Source organism: Stenella coeruleoalba (assembly GCF_951394435.1).
Source record: "Stenella coeruleoalba genome assembly, chromosome: 11".
Taxonomy (NCBI): Eukaryota; Metazoa; Chordata; class Mammalia; order Artiodactyla; family Delphinidae; genus Stenella; species Stenella coeruleoalba.
Genome location: NC_137157.1, coordinates 16,011,679 through 16,033,711, shown reverse-complemented (window position 1 = coordinate 16,033,711; position 22,033 = coordinate 16,011,679). Strand labels below are relative to the sequence as shown.

The 22,033-nt window shown below is 40.5% G+C and overlaps 1 protein-coding gene across 2 annotated transcripts in view; it reads left to right on the top strand.

Annotated features, from left to right (window-relative positions):
- POLR3B (RNA polymerase III subunit B) overlaps positions 1-22,033 on the top strand; it is a 117,165-nt gene that overhangs the window by 75,405 nt on the left and 19,727 nt on the right. For both annotated transcript variants that reach the window (XM_079938267.1, XM_079938266.1), the window contains exons 20-23: positions 42-251; positions 2,626-2,784; positions 4,297-4,414; positions 5,919-6,061. In XM_079938267.1, coding sequence (XP_079794393.1) covers positions 42-251; positions 2,626-2,784; positions 4,297-4,414; positions 5,919-6,061 — 630 coding nt within the window. The remainder of the gene's footprint in view (positions 1-41; positions 252-2,625; positions 2,785-4,296; positions 4,415-5,918; positions 6,062-22,033) is intronic.

Below are 22,033 nucleotides of genomic sequence, written 5' to 3'. Positions count from 1 at the left end.
TAATAGAAAGTTGCATTTCATTTTCTCCAATATCAATGAAGGTACCATTGGATACAACCAGCGGAACAGAATTGATACTCTCATGTATCTCCTGGCATATCCACAAAAACCCATGGTTAAAACAAAGACTATTGAGTTGATAGAATTTGAGAAACTGCCAGCTGGACAGAATGCGACAGTTGCTGTGATGAGTTATAGTGGCTATGATATAGAAGATGCTCTTGTTTTAAACAAGGCTTCCTTGGACAGAGGTAAGTGAATTTTCAAAGCTCTAACACCAGAGGTGCTTGGTGCAGATTTAGATACAGGCATGATCGACTTGAAAGTCACTTGATGTCAAAATGGTAATGTCAGTTTCAAGTGATTTGAATTTTATAATATACAAACAGGAGGTGGTGATGTCTTGGTGTTAACATTTTTTAAATGAATATTATATAGAGGTATTAGTTAAGTATTAATAAGGAATCTTTTTTTTTCCTTTATTTTAATTTATTGCTGACTTGAGACAATTCAACAGAAAATGTGTAAGAACTTGTTTATTTCCTAGCAGGAATTACAATAAGTGAAATACGTTTTTTGAAAATAGTTATATATTCAACAACAAACCTGTTTGAGAGGCCAGTAGCAATATTTGTATGTAAAAGGCTATTTTTTTAATTGTATATCTCAACCCTATAATGCTGTACCTTTTTGTTAGCAAAATGATAAAAGTACACATACACAAACCCTGGCTCATTGTTTTTACGTTTTTCTTCCCCGGTTTTGACAGTTTACTTTTGCAGGTCCCCACTCGGTGGTTTGTTAGCCATCACCTGATCCTCGGTCTGACTTCTGTCTTCATCATCTGTTTCTCTCCTTCCTCCCTGCGTACCCACTCTGCCTTCCCCTTCACTCTTCCTAGTTGCTAGGCAGCCATAATAGTACTCCTAGACATGTGTCTTTGGCATTAATGTTGGCTGCACTTAATTTATGCCTCTTTTTTTCCTCCAAATGACAACAGCCATGCTTTAAAACTAGGTGTTTTCCTTTCTGATTAACTGGTTACATTTATGTGGAAATCTGAAGACTTTGTGATATCTGTCAGAAACTCCACAACACAATTTAATGATCTGAGTTTACTGTCCTCTTGCTTTTAAGCTCCCACCTGTAAATAAAATGTCCATTTACACTTAGAAGAAAACGCTTCTGATTTCATGCAGTTCATATTCACACAGCACTCCAGCACGTTGTACTTAATGGCCATTGTACAAAATTTCAAGATCATGTAATGTTTCCAAAGCAGCTGGCTCTCTGAGCCGAGTTTATTATGGCCATACACAATTTACCAGGAGCCATAATGACGAAGACCTTTCTCGAAGACACACAAATATCTTCATCTACTATCCAGTTGTAGAAGTGTGTTGTTACATCGCATGGTCACCTTCATATTTAAAAAATTACATTAGAGCAGTGAGATTTTATTTAGAAATCCACTCTTCCCTGATTGATTTTCTGACTCACATTCTTAGATTTCTTGAAAGAGTTCTGCTTTTGGTGGAGAATCATAAGCAGAGGATTTTACAGCCATGCATTTATTTCTTCAGTAATAGCTGGCATTTAATCTGGAGACTTTTTCCTGTTTAAGTGAACTCTGACATGGCTCAATATATCCTCAGGAGACTAGAGGGAGAATCCAGTTTAAAATAACTGCTTGGCCAAAGGGGAAAAAAGAAATACAGCCATAGCATGTTAGGAAATGTTATTTAGTGCAGGATTGACAGCTCTTTTGAACAACTGACGAATCTTTTTATGGGATTCAGTGGTTGAGTTTTTTGCTCCATCTAAAGGTTTTCTTCTGTTCATTTTGCTTACTTTTCTTAATGTTTAGATTGTTAATTGGTCCTAGAACTTTTCCCTCATCCACTAGATAAATGTGGTCTAAAAATGTAATCAAAGTAAACTCTAATCTTCAGGGCAGCGGTGAACTGTCTCTCCCATAAAAATTATTTGATCGGTCCTTTTTATTCTCTCTCCTCTCTGGAGAAAAATTAAATGTTTTTGTTTGCTTGTTTGGGACTTCCTCTAAATGCCAAAATCAGCAAAAGGAAAACCTTCCAGAGAAGGTTAGCAGAAGTTATGCACCAAAATGATGTATGAGAAGAATGCTGGCTGATCAGTGAACTCGGTCTGTCTCAACTCAGCCACCACCTTGCTGGGTGACCTTGGCCACTTAATTTCTCTGCTACTCACTCGTAGCACCTGTAGGATACAGGGGTTAAGCCAGGTGATCTCTAAGGCCCTTTCCAGTTTTCATGTGCTATGGCTCTGTGCTCTCAAAGAATCCCAGTGACATTCTTAGGTTTCTCTCACTTTCCTCCAACCTGACAAGGTATATTCCATGCTGGAAAATGGTTGTAGAGATTCTAGTGTTAATATGGTTAGTAGAGATCCTGAGCCAGTTCTTCAAGTTATCAGATTGTTATATGGTTTGGCCAGTCTCAGATTATCTAAATGTAGAGCAGTTTGGGGGTGTTTTTTTGGCGGGGAAGGGAGGTAGAGTGTGGTGGGTTGTTGAATAACACAAATCTTGACCTCTCATAGTTTCATATTACTTGTGGTTCTGAACCCATTTTGGTTTCATTTTAGGCTTTGGGCGTTGCCTTGTATATAAAAATGCTAAATGTACTTTGAAACGATATACCAATCAGACTTTTGATAAAGTGATGGGGCCGATGTTGGATGCTGCTACAAGGAAACCCATCTGGCGACATGAAATTTTAGATGCAGATGGTATTTGTTCTCCAGGTAAAAGCCTTAAAAAATTTTTTTCATGTATACATTTTTAAATTATGAAAGTTATTCAACAGTATTTCTAAATGTTTGGTATACAGGGCAGAAAAAAATAGCAACCTGTAAAACCCTCTCCTAATTCAACCAGTGTGGTCACTTTTGATGAATTTCCTTCCAGTCTGTTTTTCTGTGCATACGTTTTTACATAACAGCAATCTATTCTAGTTATACTTTTCTACTTATTATTTTGAATAAAGCCACTTTAAGGAAATATTTAGAATAAGGTCGTGTCCCTGCATCTACAGCAGTATTTCATCATTTGTGCATTTAGCTTACAAACTGACTTCAGAATCCTCTTCCACTAAAAATTGTGACTCTGTTGTACTTATAAACCTGTGATGAATTTTGTTGATACAACCCACAGCCCCTGCCCCGATGAGTCTTGTAGGCTAGTGTGGGAGACTAACGTTGATCAAAGGATCGCACACAAACATAGGTCAAATTGCAACCAGGTTAAGGAATCATGTAAGGAGCTATGGGGCAATTTTATGGCAAGAGTATTTGACCTAGTCAGGAAGGTCGAGGTAGCCTTCCCCGGGGAGATGACCAGCAGCTGCAGGATAAGTAGAGTTAACCCGTGAAGCAGAAGTGGGGGATGTCTAGGCGTGGGAAGGGCTTGTGCAGGTATCCTGCAGCTCGCTCACTAAAGGACCCAGAGGAAGGCCAGTGTGCCTATGGGGATGGGGGGGAGGGGCAGGGCGCAGTGTGGAGAAGAAAGTAGAAGGGAGCAAAGATAGAGGGGGCCAAATGAGAGCTCTTGAGGCCGCTAGGCGACAGGAGCCGTGGGGAGGTGGCGAGAAGGGGGGCTGGGTTGGAAAGGTGGCTAGGAGAGGAAGTCCACACAGCCCTGCCCACGGATGCTGCCCAGGGGGTGAGTGCTGGGCGGTGATGCTGCATCCGCCGTGGTGCCCCGAGCCACGTGGTACATGGCTTCCCCTCCCTCTTGCTGCCTTTGTACTCTTAAACTTGGGTGCTGTGGCAGGGAAAATAAGCGCAGTGACAGTAGTGTAGTAGTTGGTCTTTGAGCTTACCATGAACAGGTACCAAGCAAAGGTGAGAATAGCGGGAAAATCAAAGAAATATTTGTATTTTCTCATTGTCCAGGTTAGGTTGGTGGTGACTTATTACTGGTTGAAATAACTAGTAAGTGGCCCAAACCTGTTCTAACACTCAATGAGATATTTTAAATTGCTACCTATTGACATGAATTTTCTCGCATTAATATGGTCTCCTAAATGAGTTTCTTAATTTTATACACAGTGTGATCTTAATCTATGGGTTTTTCAAATGGGCTTGCAAAATTACAGACAAGCCCTGTTGAACTCTAGTTCCCACTGTGTGGACTCTTCTTTCTTCCATGTCTGGATTTCATGCACCAAGTCTAATCACATGATTTTATGCACCAATAATCTTCGTGTTCCATACAGATGATAGTGATTTGTCTAACAACCCTTCTCTCTTTCTTAGGTGAGAAAGTAGAAAACAAGCAAGTGCTTGTAAATAAGTCCATGCCCACAGTGACTCAGATTCCCTTGGAAGGAAGTAATGTGCCCCAGCAGCCGCAGTACAAAGATGTGCCCATCACGTATGTATTGGAAATACATTGAAAGGTTTTTAAAAAGAAGGAATAGAGGAAATTGGAAGTTAGCTCCTTTTGGCTGGTGACTCCCAGATAGACATCTGCCCAGTTTCAGCTCCAAACCAGCACCTGGACAGCAGGGGCCCCAAACCCAGATCCAAACCATCTTTCTCCCCTCGCCTACCCCAGCCTCAGACATGCTCCTTCTGGGTCCCTCCCTTGGTGAGTGGCACTGCCATCCTGACTCCTTTCCATTACAAACCTTAATTTGGTAAATCCTGTAAGTTCTCTCTCCTTAGCAGTTCTCTAATCCACCGATGACAGCTGTAGCTGTCTGAGTTTGGCCCTCCTCTCCTGCCGGACTCGTAGTTATTGGTGACCACTTAGCTGCCTCCAGTCTTGTACCTCCCCACATCTCTCAGGCTCTCTCTGTTACTGCCAGAGTAATTTTTTCCCCTAAATTACTCATCTCTTCATGTTACTCTATTGAGCAACTAGAATAAAACTTGAGTAGATTGAGTAAAACTCTCAGTGACAGTGTTGCCTGTAGGATAAAGGCCAGATGAAATAGTAATACATACACGACTGTCCGTGACCCTTGGCATACGTCTCTAACCCTACCCTTTTGCACATTGGCCCCCATATTTCTAGTAAATTGTCTCTTATTCTCCAAATGTTCCATCTGACTTCAGTGCATTTACTCATGCTGCTCCCTCTGCCTGGAATTTCATTCCCTCTGGTCAGGACTCAGCTCTAGGGTCCCCTCCTCTGGGAAGCAGTCCTTGATAGCCTGCCCCTCCCTGCTACCACTGTCATCCCCAGCCCCTGGTAGGACTGACTGTCATCTCCCTTGGGCCTTTCCTCTTCCCCATACCACTGATAACCTTCTTGCACTTACCTTTCTCTCCTCCTTTATTGGTTGTGTGTTTCTTTGGGGCAAGAACCATGTCTACTTAATCTTTGTATGTCCAGAGCCTACAAGGATCTGACACAGAGTAGACTCTGAATAATGGTATGAAAAACAGATAAGAGGTGAAGTGTGTGAAAAAATTCACGATGGGAGAGCTGAGTAGATAAAAGTAATATTTAAAAAGTGGTTAATAATTTGGAGTTGAGTAACAGGTTCCAGCTCAAATCCCAGGTCTGCTTTGTATGAGGCATGTGTCCTGGACAAGTGCTTATTAACCTCTCTTAGCATCAGTTTTCCTATAAGTTTTCCTTATTCCTTATTTCCTGTAAAGGAATAACAACATGTGAATAGTATGTGTGGTGAAGATTAAACTGCATTATGCCTGCCTCATAATAAATGTTAGCCATTTTAAACTAGGACTGTACCAGGGAAATTGTCACATTTGAATTTGTTATTGAAAAATGAAAGTCATTTTTTCAGAGCCCAAAATGGGAATGTCAAAATATTCTGTGATAGGTATTACATAAAATATGGCCAGGGTGATAGGTTCACAAAGGGCAGTTTGAAAACTCTGCTTTAGTGACTTCCTCTTAATATTAGCTACAAAGGGGCAACGGATTCATATATTGAAAAAGTGATGATATCTTCGAATGCTGAAGATGCTTTTCTGATCAAAATGCTGCTGAGACAGACAAGGCGTCCAGAAATTGGAGACAAATTCAGCAGTCGTCATGGGCAAAAAGGTAAGTTGTTTCATTTCTCAATTTTTTTATATAACTATAGTAAAGTATTTATTAACCACTTTATATAAGAACTACTTTATAACTGCTCATTAGAAAAATTTAGTATGTTTGAAAAATTATTACTGTGTTATCAGAAGTATTCTCGTTTTATTTCTCAGATTAACCTGTTTATATTTTAATGGCATTTAAAAATATACCATAGTTCTGCTTCTCTATGCTATTTATTTCATTCTACAACTGCTTGGGCCAAAATTATAATTATAAATACATTCTAGATGATGTACCTACTAAAGTACGAGTGGCTGTTCAGAAATAAATAGTAATACCTATTTTTTATGAAAGGTATATATTTAAAATACTGTATGTTCTGTTGGGGCATGGTATCATAGGATGTCAGCACCACAAGATACCTTCATCTGCCCCTTTAGTTAACAGATGAGGAAGTTCACACTCCGCTTGGTAAGCAGCCAGTCAAGGCTGCGCAGCTGGTCACTGAGCTGGTGTTAGGACCCTGATCTCCCACCTCCAGTGCAGTGCGTGTCCACTGCATAGTGGTCCTTCTCCTACACGCTGCTTCTCCAGCTCATCCCACTGGCGAGCCTCACTCTTCCCGTTGGTGGTTAATGCTGGGTTTTCATTCATTTTTGGTTTTGTTTTGTTTTGTTTTTTTATCTTCAAGAAATGTGTGTACTGTGTCACTGTTGATTAACTCATTATCAGTAAGGTCTTTTTTAGTCAATATATACCTAGTATTTAAGTTTGTCCTGGGTTTGAATTTTTTCTCTGTTTGCCACTTACTAGTTTTAAGAACAGCAACAGCAGCTAACACTGTTGTGTGTGGCAGTGTCTTCAGCACATTATATTTCCTAACTCATTTGTTTTTTACAATCCCAGGACGTAGGTGCTGTTATGATCTGCATTCTATAGATGAGGAAGCAGAGGCACAGAAAGGTTAGCTGCTTGCCCAAGGTCCCCAGCTGGTGGCAGAACTCGTTTCTAAACCCTAGCAGCCTGGCTTCAGAGTCCATGCTCTTAACTAACTACTATGCTATCCTGACTGTTAAGCAGTTAGGATTGTGCCTGACACATAGTAAGTGCTCAAGAAGTGAGAGCAATGATCATTAATACTGGCTGTTATTCATTCACTCTTCAACTTTGAACCTCACCTTTGCTTATAAATTGCTGGTATGGTGTCTTCCTGTTTTTAATTGATTGGTTTGAGGATAATTATGCATTGTATTCTTGATGATTTTGACTGTTTATTTGCCAAGCAAGTATATCAAATTTTACAATTTGTTTGGTCAGATGAATCTAGCCTTAGTTGTCATTCCATCAATGAAACTGTTTCAGACTAAGATACTATTTCATCAGAAGCATTTGTTAGTTCAGTTAACAAACACAAGATTATTTCAGCCTATCAATATTTTATAAGAAAGAATTGGTTCCATCTATAAATGTGAATTTGACACCTCTACTTCATACAGTTTCCTAAGATGCTAATTCTTAACTTTTGAGTGTTTTTAAACATATCTTGAGGTTCTCGTATTTTCCACTGCTTACTAGTGAAAGTCAAATTCTCTGTATTGAGACTGTTTCTCCTTCTCTCTTGGTCTTGACAATTTCTGAGGTACACCCCTGAGTCTTTCTGGGGTAGCCGTGGCCTTGTTAACAGCCTCTATTTTACTTGACCTATTACCTAGACAAGAGCAAAGCTTGATGCTTCCCTTGTAAAATGTTGGCACTGGAAGCTTTACAAGAATGCACACCATAAGAGGACATCTCCACGCTGAATCAGTTTGCAAACTTGAAGCCCAAATCCTTGTGCATTACTCCATCAGAGTATTGTGTAAAGAGTTGAAGGCTGGAGTACATTTCAGTGATTATCCACTGTGTTCTCACTCCACTAAACTTCTTGAGGACAGGGACCGTGTCTTTATATTCTCATAAGAGCCTTTCACATAGTAGATACTTAGTAGGTAGTTGCTAATGGTTGAATGTATGAATGAATTGAAGGTAGGGGGAAAGTGAAAAGGAACAGATTCCCCACTCTTGTTGGATTGATTTTACCCAGGTTTTAATCTGTATATTATATATAAGTGTATATATGTTACAGTATAATCAACGTGCTACTTTTGAAAATGAAAACCACACTTGATTAGTAAGTTCCTGTGAATGCAGACCGCTAGGTAAAATGTCAACAAGTCTTTGTGCTGTTGCATTTTTGCAAACAATTATGGATAATGTTCATTGACAGAAGTGGTTTCCAACTTGCAGTGATCTGAAACGTAGCAGATTTTAAAGGTCTGTTCACTCTTAGGGGGCTTTGACTAGTACATCACTATATGAAACTGAAAAAAGTCCTCCTGGGTCTCGATGACCTTTCACTTGTAGTGAGGAGTTTATCTTGCTAGTTTTCCTTTTCCAGATGGCTTTTAATCCAAGGGTAAAACCTTCTGATTAGCCTAGATTCCCTTGATATTCCCTTCTCTTACAGCTTCATTAGATTTATTGAAAAGATTGGGGGGAAAAAAAGCAAACAAAAAAATAGGTAATGTAAACTTTAACAGAGTAATGGGAGGAATAACATAGGACGCTTAACTGAACATAATTTTTATTTCCTTTAAGTATAATTTTTTTATTAAATAATAAATGCACATGGCTTAAAAAAGTCAAATAGTACAAAAAAGGGCGGCTTGTACTAAAAAACATAAGTCCTTGCCTTTCTTCCAATTCTGCTTCCTAGAAGCAATTTCGTCTCATCTTCATCTTTGTATTTCTAAATAATATTCTTAAGCAGCCCTATATTGATTCATCCATTTTAGATGTCACCTGCTGATCTCCCATTGTGACAGGTAGGAGGACCGAGCACTTTGCTACCTCTCTTTCCTGCTCCCAAGCTCCATTCCCTCATAGATTTATCATAATTTTGAGTTACTTAATTATTTAGATTGTATAGTTTGACTACATAAATATTGTTCATTCCCAAACCAAGTAATTGTTGAGTATATTTCCTTTGCTATGTAACTTTATTTTTTCAGAAGTTAATAATTATCTCATTTAAAATTTTTGCTTTATTTTCTTTATTCTCCTTACCATTCTTCTATACCATCAACAGCCTCTCAGCACAATCTTCCATGTGATCAGTAGTCTGTTAGGATCATTTTTTCCCCAGATGATTTCTTTTATAGCACTCTGACTCTTCCTCCTCCAAACTGTGGCGGTTATATGCTCTGAGCCAGACCTTCCCAGCCAACGTTTTAAGAATCGTAATAGGTGGACTGAGAGATTAATCCTTGTAACCCTCAGGAATGCAGAGCAGAGCCTGGGGCAGCCAAGGCCCTGAGCAGCTCATCTTGTGTGCCCTAAAATGTTTTCCAAAAAGGTTGGGAAGCACTCTGTGTTAGTTTGCTAGGACTGCCAAAATAAAATGCCACAGACTGGGTGGCTTACACAATAGAAATTTATTGTCTCTCAGTTCTGGAGGCCAGAAATGTAAGATCAAGGTGTCATCAGGGTTGCTTTCTTTTAAGGGCTCTCTCCTTGGCTTGTAGATGGATGGCTGTCTTCTTCTGTGTCTTCACATCATCTTCCCTCTGTACATGTCTGTATCCACATTTCCCCTTTTTATAAGGACATTAGTCATCCTGGATTAGGGCCCACCCTAATGACCTCATTTTAACCTGATTGCCTCTTTAAAGACCCTGTCTCCCAATAGGGTCACGTTCTGAGGTACTCCAGGAGTTAGGACTCCAACATATGAATTTTCGGGCACACAGTCCACAACGCACTCTAAGTCTGCCGAATGGTAGTCATTTATGAAATTCCCATTTGAGCCCCTGTTTCTTGGCTCTTCCCATGTCACTTTTCTCTCCAGCCCACCCCCACCCCCATAGTGGGGTAGTCCGTCCGTTACGTTGCCGAGAAAGTGTGCATGGAAAGTAAATTTTTTGAGCTCATGTATGTCTGAACATGTTCTGTCATCATACCTGATGTATACTTTGGTTGAATATAGAATTCTAGATTTTAAAATTCTTCTCCCTAAGGATTTTGATCGCATTGCTACATTATCGTCTGGATTCCATGCTACTTATCTGAATTGTAATGTCATTCTTCCTGATCGTTGTGTGTATGCTCTGTTTCTCTCTGTTTTCCTCCTTCCATCCTTCTCTCTTTCCTCACCCCACCCTGCTCTCTGGAAGCTTTTACTATCTTCTTCTTGTCTTGAATTCTGAAATTCCATAGACCCTTTTTTCATTCCTTGCCCTTGGAAATCAGGCACCCTCTTATTCTGGAAGTTCAAGTTCCTTCAATTCTTGGACATTTTCTTATATTTCTTGTTGGTAATTTCTTCTTCATCATTTTCTCTGTGTCCTTTCTGGGTTTCCTATTAGTTAGATATTGGATCTTCCAGATTGATGCTCTAGTTTTCTTACCTTTTCTCCCCCCACTCTCCATTCTTTTCTCTTATTTTTCTTTCTAGGCGATTTGATCGATTTTATTTTCCAGATTTTTTTTTAACCTACCTATTATATTTTTAATTTCTAATTACAATTTTAAATTTAATTTGTACTCCTCCTTTTTACAACAACAGGTATATATGTATATATTTTTAGTTTTCTTTTAGCTTTACTTTTTTGGTTGTTTTGTTTTTTGTTTTTCTTCTGTTTCTAATTTTGTCTCCGTTTCTAGAGAGATTTTTTTCCCTCCTATGTGTTTTAGGGTCTGGTTGTTGTGGTTGGAAGCTTTCCTTTAATGTCTGCTGCCTCCTTGAACTTTGAAAGCTCTGTGTCCCAGGGACAGAACTTGTTGACTGGTGGCTGTCATTGTAGGTTGATCAGGCAGCGAACCATTCAGTTTCTACATAGTAGGATCTTTCTAACTACTGCCTGAAGGTTGCAGCTGGGAATGAGGGTGGGTGCAGTGCTTAAGGCTATCAGCTGACCTTCTGGAAGCCAGATAGGGGCAGGGGGCTGCAGCCCCTGGTTCAGTGCACAGACTTTCACTTTATTCCTCTGTATCAGGCCAGCCCCTCACCCCACCCTCCACTGTAATTGCTACCTGTGGATCATGGGTCATTGTGGTTCAGTTTCTCGGGTAAGTTTTGGGGTAGAAGGGTAGTTTCTTGTCTGTATGGGGTGGAGAATAGAAACTCGGGTTCTGATGATTTCTTATACAGACATATATTTCTACAGATGTTTATTAAGTATCTCCTAAGTGTCTGGTACTATTCTAGGCCCTGGTGATAAGCAGTAAACAAAACAGACAAAATCCCAGCCCTTGTGGGGCCTACATTCTTGTGGGCAAGAGAGATAATGTTAAGTGCTGAGAAGACAAAAAAAAAAAAAAAAAAAGATAGGGGAGCAGAATAGGAAGCATGTGGGGCAGGAGTGGTTAGTCCTGAAGTTTGAGGTAAAGTGGTCGAGGAGCAGCACCTCATTGAAAAGATGACTTTGAGGAAAGCCCTGAGAGCAGTTAAGGGAGCAGACCCTCTCAGGTGGACGAGCAGTGGAGGGAAAAGGAAGGTCTGAGGCTGCAGCCAGCCTGGAGTGCTCGAGGCCTGGCCACGAGGCCAGTGTGGCCGGAGCGGAGGGAGTCAGAGGTGAAGCCTTGATGGTCACTCTGTGAACTTCGGCTTTTACTCTGAGGGAGAGGGACGCCCCTGGAGGGGCCTGAGCAGATGAGAAATATGATAGGGCGAGTGAAGGAGCAGTGATAGCAGTTAAAAGGCTGTTTAAGAGCCCAGGTGGTGAGTGGGAAAAGCCTGGTAGCGGGGGAAGTGGTGAGAAGGGATCAGTCCAGACACATTTTTAACGCGGAGCCCACTGGAACTGCTGATGGATGGGGGCCTTTGAGTCGTTCCCGCTGCCCTCAGCCCCACACCTCATCCCCCTTTTGCCAGCACTTTGTGCTATTTCCTAAGCCTTCCCGGGAGTGGCAGTGAGGGCTGAGTCAGCTCACTTCCTCGTGCCTCTGCTGCAGGTACTTAGGTTTATTTTTCTCCTTCTTTCAAGTCCCTTACTGTTCTTTCCTCTATTCGTCAGCTTTCAAAATTCTCTCTTGTCCATTCTTTTTCCTTATAGGTTTCTACCTTAATTTTGTCAACTCTCCTGTTTGGAGAAGGACTTTTGATAAGGAGTTTGAGAAGGAGTAGAGATAAACATGTGTTTCCTCTGCCCTGTTTACTGGAAATCCATATGTCCATTATTCGAGAATTTTCAACACAAGAATGCTTAGTGTGCCTGGTTGTTTTCTCTGCAGTTTATAGAACTGAAGTTAAAATTATTTTAATAAAAGGTGAGGAGGGTTTTTAGAGCACCAACCTTTTGTCTGCTGACCAGAGCCTTGCCTCCAAGGTACCTTGTTTTGGGTTTTTTTTTTTTTTGTTTTTTTTTGGTTGTTCTAATCATTTCTAAGATTTAAAACTAAGTTAAAAATGTTTAAAGTTCACACACTCAGAATTATGACATAAATGCTAACAATTATCAGAAGAGTATTAACCACATTTTGTCAACTCTTAATTATCTGAGAATAGCTTATCTTTTCCCTGGATTATTATTGTAACTAAGGTCTACCATTTTGATCCTTTCCTTGAATGTCACCCATCTGAAGTCAGAGGCATGACAGTAGCAGAAGCCTATTTTTTCAAGTTCTTTTCATTTATATATAAATTGTAAAGATTCAAAAATAGCAATGGTTTTAAAATATTTGTATATGTTGTTGTTAAATATCAGAATACCTTGTTTGCTAACTTTAAGTATATTTTACATTTATCGAGGATAGGAAACATGCCCTACTAATTTATTTAACCCCCCCAAGCCCCCATCACAGCACTTTGCATATTATATGGTATTCACTCAATGTGTCTGTGGAATAATTAAATATCTTAAATGTACAGGTATAACAAGACAAAATCTTCCCTCCCCAAATTAGTATAACTTATTCTTCCTAGTAAATATCAGAAATGGAATGTCTCATCTTTATCCAGACTGGTACTAGGGCTTTCATCACCCTAGATTCATAGCTCCCCAGTCCAACTGGCCAACTGGCCACACAAGCCCACTGAAGCTTTTCCAACCAAAATAGCTAAATGCATATGCCACCCATATGTGCACCCTGGGCTTCAGTGAGAATCTGCCTTGACAGCCCAAAGAAATCTATTTGGTCATATTTAAGTCACTGCCATGGGCTCAAAACCGCGTTGGGCTCTCTAGGAGGTAGAAAGGAAACTCAACCCTTGGCTAATGCCCCTAAGGAGTTGGCAAAAAGATGAATACAAAGGATTACATATAGTTAAATAGTAAACTATATGGTGAAGACCATTCATGAGAGAGAAGTTGAGAGCTTATTGTAGATAGGGACAAAATCTCAGAGTTTAAAAAGACCTTTTAGAAGTCTAGTCCAAATCCATCTTCCCCAGTATAAGAATTTCTTTTAGATTAGTTTTGGCAGATGGTTTTCCACTTCGCACATGAGCTGTGGAGGGGGGCCCTTGCTGCTTTCTGAGGCAGCCGTTCTGTGGTGGCACCGTTCCGATGGTTATATTGAGCCTGAGTGCGCTTTCCTGTAATGTATACGCGTTAGCCCTGCCCTGCCTTGTGGGCTTACTGAATGGGCACATTTCTCCTTTTCTTCATGGCCACCTCTGTTCAGCGTTCAAAGAAAGCCTTCAGGTTGAGAAAAAGTATAGCAAAGAGGTAGAGGTCCTGAGCGCTAAGTGAGCAATTTTATCCCTTTGAAATGGAGACGGTTTCCTAGGAGTTGTTACTGGGATTAAACAAAATGATGTGTGTAAAGCAGGGAGCACAGCGCCTGGAGCACCGCCAGCAGTCAGTAAAGGTAACTGCTGGTAGGTCTGTCCCCTGTCTTCTCTTGCAGGCTGGGCAGGAAAGGAAGGCAGGCTGGGTGGGGTCTGGACTTGGAAGGCTGTGATGAAGATTTTTTTTCCTGTGAAAGAAAAAATGGGGAGCAACAGTAAAGAGCAAATCAGTGCAACGTGTTGACCGACAGGAATAAAGAGAGCCAAGGAGAGGAAGGAGGCCACAGTGACTGGTTTTAAGCCTGGAAATGAGGGCACCGATCACAAAGCAACTCTGTGTCTTGTTGAACTTGAGATGATGGAGGATCATCTCAAGTGCTTATATTATTAATTAATTGATCCATTTCTGGAGCTTTCACTATGTACCAGGCACTGTTCTAGATACTGGGAATACAGTGGTAAATACTGACAGGGTCTCTGCTTTCCTGGGGTTTATGTTTTCTTAGGGAAGGAAACAGATGGAAAAGAAGTAAATAAAAACACAAACACAATAATTTAAGATAGTGATAAGTGCTGCAGATGAAGGCTGATGTGAAAGAGTGACTGGTTTGCGGGGAGAGGGGGTGTACTGTGGATTGATGGTCAGGGATGGCCTCTTGCACAAAGCGACATTTGAGCTGAGACCTGGAGGATGAAAAGGAGCCAGAGAAGCAAGGGTCTGGGAGAGTGAAGTTCAACAGCCCCGAGGTATCAGTGAGCTTGGCATAGTCAGGGAACAGACATAAGGCCAGTCTGGCCAGGCATGTGCCTGAGGAGGAACATGGTTTGAGATAGTGAGAGAAAAAGGATGAGGCACGTACTACAGGGCCTTGTGGCCGAAGGAAAGGAGTTTGGACTTCATACTAAATATGTTGGGAACCAATAGGCCTGTTGGATGGTGAGTGTAAGCAAAGGAGGACAAGATCTAATTACTATTTTAAGAAATCACCCTGGATTCCATATGGAGAGCAGACTGGAGGGGAAGAGAGAGGGAAGCAGGGAGACTGTGGCAGTGGTCCAGGGAGGAGAGGACGGTGGCTTGGACAAGGGCAGTAGCAGTGGAAAATTGGAGAGAAGTGATGGATTCTGGATATGTTCTGGAATTAGAGCCAACAGGACTTGCTGATGGCAGAGATGTTGGAGGAGGAAAAGACAGGAACTGAGGGTGAGTTCTGTGGCCTGAGCAACTGGCAGGGCTATTTACCAAGAAGGGGAGGACTGGAGAAGGAATGGTTTTTTTGGAGTTAGGCAAGGGCAGGGGTTGAGATTTTGGCCCTCAGGTTCGAGATGCCCATTAGACTCCAAGTGAAGAGGTTGAGTAGGCATTTGGGTATAGAGTCGGGAGCTCCAGGGAGAGGTTAGGACTAGAGATAAAATTTGGGAGTCACCTGCATTTATAGTATTTACCTTTTGTGTATTAATAGTTTATAAGCATTTTCATCTATATTCCATCCTTTAACCTTTACAATTCTAGTTGATGTTGTTATTTCTACTATACAGAATAGGAGATTGAGAGTTGTGAGTAGCTTGCTTGCCTACTACAGCTTAGTGTTGGCAGAGTCAGGATTCAAATCCAGATTTTTGATTCCAAGTGCATTGCCCATTCTGTTAATTCCAGTTGAGGTGTTTCTTTTCTCTTTTGATATCCCATTACCACTCTGCCCCCAAGGTTGCCATATTTCCTGAGATTTCCCCTTGGGAAAGACACAACCTTTCCTTGGGACAGAATTCTAACATTTCTTAATATTATATTTAATATTAGTAATTTAAATATTAATTCTAATATTTCCTTAATGAGACACAAAATTCCCTTTCTTCCTGGATAAGCAGCTTCACATAGCACTCCTGCCACCACTCCAGGGGAAGCAGTATCCTCACATACCTTGTTTTAGAAATGTCTGCCAAACCCCCATATTAAGATGTACTCCTAACACAGAGCTGTGTTTCCAGGTATTCCTGTCTTTCTAAAATCACCTCATGTAAAACACTGTCCCCACTCCCTTCTTTAATTGGCCCTCTGGTCAGGCTTGGTAGCTTTGGTTAAAATCCCATATCTATCAAGAATTTGAGCATAAATAAGAGGAAGTAAATTTTTGAGTTCTCCACTTTTCCCATTCTCCTGATTCATCTGGCTAGATGTGATACTTAGAGCCAGAAGAGGAGGGGTACTTGAGGGGAGTGGCTTGGACAGTGCTGGCGGGGAGCTGATTTGGAACATTCACATGCAGCAGGCACAGCTGGCGGCGTCTATATGGAGCCGTGCAGCAACCCAGCCCTAAGCGTGGGACCCAAAGATGAGCTGGATGAGGCCTGAAAGAGTTGGATGCCAGCAAGTGAAAATGTGAATGAGACGGAGAACAGTCCACAGTGTCGGTTATGCTATTGTGGTTGTCATGAAATGAGCTGATGAAAATTTCATGTGTCTCACCGTGACTCCTACAGTGATTTCTTTCAGTTTGGGTCTAGATATACACCAGCATAAGTGCAGTAGTTAGTTGAACTTAGTTTTTACTCTTGAAATATAGAATTGTTTGGAAATTATATATATAGGTAACATCTGCAAGCTGACACACGTGTGTTCTCTATGAGAAAATATAAAGATTGTTCTGATGTAGGTCATCTTTATGCCCATCTCTTTTTGCCCCTTCCACTTAGAGCATTGAATTTGTTATTCTCAGTGTTCAGAAAGCGATGTGGCCCTGCAGATGTCCTGATTTTTGTCTTTTGTTAAAAGTTTACTTTGACAAAGCTGTTATTAGGAATTCTTTTTGTATATGCATACTACGTAGATGGCATTTCTGTACCTAATGCCTCTCAAAATATCCTCTCTAACAATTAAAGGAGACTTGAAAATTTAGTTTCACGGAACATGAGCGTCTCTCCTGCTCAAGCCTGTTCACTTCAAAGGTGGTAGGATAATTAGTAGCTAAATGAAATAAATGTGAAGAGGAAGCTAAACAGCAGTAGCTATGTGTTCTATGTTATAAAAGCTCAGCGAGAAGATTGAAGAGGCCACAGTAAGTGGGTGATCTGGGGCAGGAGAGTCAGTACTAAGTAGTTGGGAATCAGCATCAGTGCTGTGTACTAAGCAAAGCTTGAATGTAATCGATCAGACAGAGAAGCCCCACTGGAGAAGTGAAAGTGTTTGATCAGTAGCTGTTAAAAATGTGACAGACCCAGTAAACAGCATCATTTTCTGTGACCTGGGTAATGGAGGAGGACCAAGCAGAGAGAGCCAAACGTGGAGGAAGGAGAAACTATTCCGTAAGGAAGAGGGTGTCACAATTAACATGAAGACTCCTCCAGCCTGAAAAGCAGGTGATATTCATTCACAGCACACTTTTTAGATAAGGGAATTCCAACATAGTTTTCCAATGAGAAATTCGAAGAATTTTAATGAAGTACATTCGTCCTTTGGGTCTTTGTGAGGTCCGTTGCGCATCTCATCAGTAAATGCACAGTGAATCAGCTCCCCCTCAAAGGAGCTGGCCTTTGGTCAAGAGTCTCGAGAACAGCTCATCCTTTAGTAGTATGCAAAATATTGGAAAAGGTGAGATGATTTAGTAATAACCTGTACACCAAAGTTATGAAATTGTTGTATGTTTGTTTACCAAGGAAGGAAAGTTTAGTTTTGTTTCAAATTCGGGTGGTGGTGGGAAAATATTAGAACCCCAAAGTCTTGATCTCCTTTCCCAAGTGTTCTAGACTTCTAGGTACTTCAGAGTGAAGCCATGACTTACATAATAGATGCATAATGATGCTCCACAGGGGAAAAGAGAGCAGAGATGGGTCTGGAATGTTCTTCGTGTTTTCTCTTCACATTCTTCCTTGATCAGCTTTATAGATAAGAGTTAAAGATAGGAAGACACATTCACACAGAATGCTGATTGGAGTCATGTTTGGAACTAGAATTCTTATTAAAATCAAAATAAGTTATGTAAGCCTCTTGAACTTTGGCATAAGTTCTATATGAAGGGAACTCGTCAAAGGCAAACACTTTTATCTTGAGCCTTGCTTTCTATGACGGTTAGTGCGTTTATTAGAAGGGTGAGCAGATTCCCTGCTCAGTTGGGTTTTTTGTTTGTTTGTTTTATTTTTTAATGCTTTAACAAAAATTATCTGTCAGCCTAAGGAATTCCTCAAGTTAAATTTCATTTCATTGCTCAGGAAACCAAATTATTATATTTCCAGATTTCCTCTTACTTTTGCTGCCATTCACAATGAGGGAGGAAAAAGTGGACTCCTTTGATGTAGGGGGAAAAAAGGCAATATATCACTTCTCTGAAAGAACATTTCTCAGTCTCTCATGTGAAAAAGGATTAGCACCTCCAACAAAGGTCCTGTAGATCACAGAATCGGCAGCAATACCAAACAGTATTCCAAAGGAGAGGAAAAACTGTATTTGAGCAAGAGTGTTTGTCCTGGCAAACAGAAGCTTTTTAATAACTGCAAATCTGAGATAACGGTATACACTCCTCAGTATCGCCCCCTAAATCCTCAGACAGCTAGTTTAAGTGGAGTGAAGTCAAACTTCGTTTTAAAATAGAAATATAGTCTTACTAAATGCAGTTTTTTCACAGTATTGGTTCATAAGGATTATGCATTTATGGGTAACATTGTTTGGAAGGTTCGTCTTTGGCCCTCTCTTGTTCAACAAAAGTTTCATTATAAGGTCACTTGCCTCCATTTTGCATTAATAAAAGTTATTCAGCAACCTGTTAAATTAATTTATTGAGATATTAACTGAATGTTTATTAGAAGAAAAAAAAGTCTACCCTGACTTTCCAACACATTAAAGAATCTTTATACAGTAGGTATGAAGAGGCTGTGGGAAGTAAGAAAATATTAATTTGTGTGTGGCAGAAAAGCCAAGAGGAAAGTTTGTTTGTTAAACAAGGCTGGGCAAAACCTTTGCCTTTTCCAGACCTTCACTTGTTATTTCCATTCTCTATATTATGTTCTCTAAAATTGAGAGAATGAAAAGACTCTGATTTAAAGTAATAATAATAACACCTTGTACTCATGTAGCACTTGAGACTGTCTAAAATCCCCTCTGCTAGTCTGAGGCTTCAAAGTCTGGATGTCTTTGGCTCCCTACTTTGCTTGATCCTGCTTGAATGAAAGACTCCAAGTGGGAGGGGAGAAGGGGGCCGATGGAGCTAACAGTGTGAGCCCCAAGATAAGGTATATGATGCCAGACAATCCTTCAGAGTTTTGTTCCAAAAAGAAGTTCTGGCAACTCTTACTTTAATGTTTGAAATCAAGATTATTTTGTCCACATAGACACCTCGAGAAGATTTTATTTTAGTTTTTTTAAGAACAAATTTTGGTCTTCGGTAGCTAGCCAGTAACCCTCTGACCTTTCAGTAAATATCCAAGTAAAGCTTTGAAATTAGGGTGTTTAGTGTTTTATGGCCCAGAATAAAAATCTCCAATTCTGTTTCCAAATAGTATAGCCTCAACACATTTTATTAAGCTCTTGACACATTTAGCCATGTGTATTTTGTAAAGTTCCTATGGTTATTGTTTTACAATAGCTGCTTCCAGAAGCATTGTAAGGGTTTCAATTAATCAGCCCTTTGTGTGCTTCAGACTATGCAAATTTATCACATCAAACCATTCAACTGCTCATGGGAAAGCCGTGTAAAAACTGTATTGTCTTCTAGCGCCTCCTCTCATTTAGAGTGATGTTTTAATAAGAAAGCTAATCAAGTTTTCTTATGCATTATTTATCTGTTAACATGTAAGGAAGAGCCGAATTAAAATTATGTCAACCGGGATATGGCAAGTGATGTGATAGATCTGGAAGCGACTCAGCAACAGAACAAAGCTAATATGATTCAACAGTTTTTGTCTCCTCCCCTCCCCCTTGGGATTATTTAAGGTGGTGGTGTGAGAATAAAAGAAGGTTAATTCAATAACTGGAAAGGGGGAAAGGAAGAAAGGAGCAACCACCTGTGTTAGCCTTCACGATTTGATTTAGAGACTTACATTTCTGAATATGTAAAGGCTTATCGAGATGCGTTTGTTCAAAGTAGAAACATTTCTTATTTAACACGAACAGTCGAACTTGAAAGCATTCCTCCTGCTTCTTCGGCCCTGTTTACCACCATATTCATGAGCAGCAAGCTACTCTGCCCTGGAAATCCGCAGCCCAGGTCCTGTGAAGCTCTGACGTTATTAGGAGACACCATCCTGATCCTGTGAAATGATCTGAACCCAGCGGAGTGAGCTGCTTTTTGGTCTCTTCAGCCACAGTTAGTGCAACTGCATCTGCCCCTTCCATTCATTAAGTTGGTCTCCTTTGCGTTGCTAGTTTGCTTCCTGCTGAGAGTAATTAGGTTTCTTATATAATAATAATTCCTTGTATTTAGATGCCGCCTTTCTCTGAGGACCTTAAAGTACCTCTCAGACATTAGCTCATCTGTTCTTCTAACACAATTGCCTCATGAGATAGGTGCTAATTATTCCCATTCCAAAGACCAAACAGCTAAGGCTCACCAGAAAGTGGTGCTTTATCCCCAAGGTAACAATATCAGTTGAACAGCACAGAGACAAATGAAGGTCACCCAATTCCAGGATGTCCCACCCTACACAGGTCTGAGTGTCCAAGGGGTGATGAGCCCATTATAGATCGCGTCCCCCCGGCCCCCATTTATGAACCTCATTAATACCGGGCATTAATACAGTGCTCACTCCTTCACCAAACACCAACCCTCTTCTTGCACTAGGACTGATAGAGAAGCATCGGAGCATCATTTCACCTTTGCTTAGTGACAGAGTGTTAAACTGTGCAGAAAAAGAAAAGTCTGGTCTAACTGGTACTCACAGAAAGTAGGCAGTTTAGACTCTGACTAGTGTTATTTCAGCAGGACATACTGCCTGATTTGCTCTGCATCTCTTAGAGCATTAGAACCTGGTAAGCTGAACTATCCAGGTGTTTTCATGGTCAGTATTCAGTTAGGCTCCTCTGCGTGGGACACCTCTCGAGTGGACTCAAGTCTCTGAACCTCTTCGTATCCCCCGCCTCCGTCACAGCATTTGTCACGCAGCTTATTAACTGAGGGCATCGAGGGAAATGATTCTCTTTTCTCACTCAGAAAAGGAAGAATGAAAATATATATCAACCTGAGAGTGATAAATTTAATCCAAAAGTGGTTACGTAGAAGGTAGACTTGCTAAATAAAAATTTTTTACATTAAAAAGTGAAGCAGATTGTTGATTCTAAGGGGAGACCTGGCTATCAACAAAAGAGAAAACCCTTTGCTAGCTCGTTCTCAACATGTTAAAGTCACACCAAAAACAGATCTCAGATTAAAGATGTTATTACAGTTGTCTTTTGCCAGTTGTTACTTGCTTTCCTGTCTTTATATGGTAATATAATGCTTTAGTTTTCTTCCTTATCTTTTTTCTCACGTTCTTACCTTTTTTTTTTTTCCTATTTGGATTGAGATGGATCCGTTACACTAAGACTAGTTTTAAAAAAAAAAGTCCACAAATGACTTTTGAACAAGTGAATTGCTGTTTACAATTAGAAATACTTTCTAAGAGTGATTTGTCAGATTAACTGGACTTTTGCTGGGTATTCTTTAAATGATTTACGTGTTCTGCGAGGCCACAGAAATAGAAATAACAAATTGGTGTAAGAGCCTCCAGTGTAGGGGCCGTGACACAGAGAACTGTGGCAGTGGATCCCCAGATCTGCCTTTCCTGTGTGGCTTGGCGGTGAGCTTTGTGGCTTCCTGAGACTCCCTAAATTCTTTACCTTTACAACTTGAAATTAAGATTGACGGTGATGGAGTAATATTTTAATGACTGGGTATCTGTAGAACCTTTCTGCTCTAACTTTCTGTGTTCCAGTTTTTCCTTGTTGTCTGTTTTCATTTGTTAAAAGTTCAATAGTGTAATCTGTGGTCTAATTCCCATTTGGCCCCTATGAGGGCATTAAGTGTTCCCGGTCCTGTTAAACTGGTGTATTTGCAATTCACTGCCAGGAGGTTGTGCTATAAACAATGGAGTCGAGACACCAGCATGAGCCGGGGGATGAAATTTTATTTTAAAATCTGAAATGCTGTGTAAGCATTTAAGGTATGAATCAGTAATTGTTTCACAACAGCTTCCATTAGATATGGTTTATTTGTAGTCCATCCCCTTTTCAAGGATCCAGGGGAGTGTTA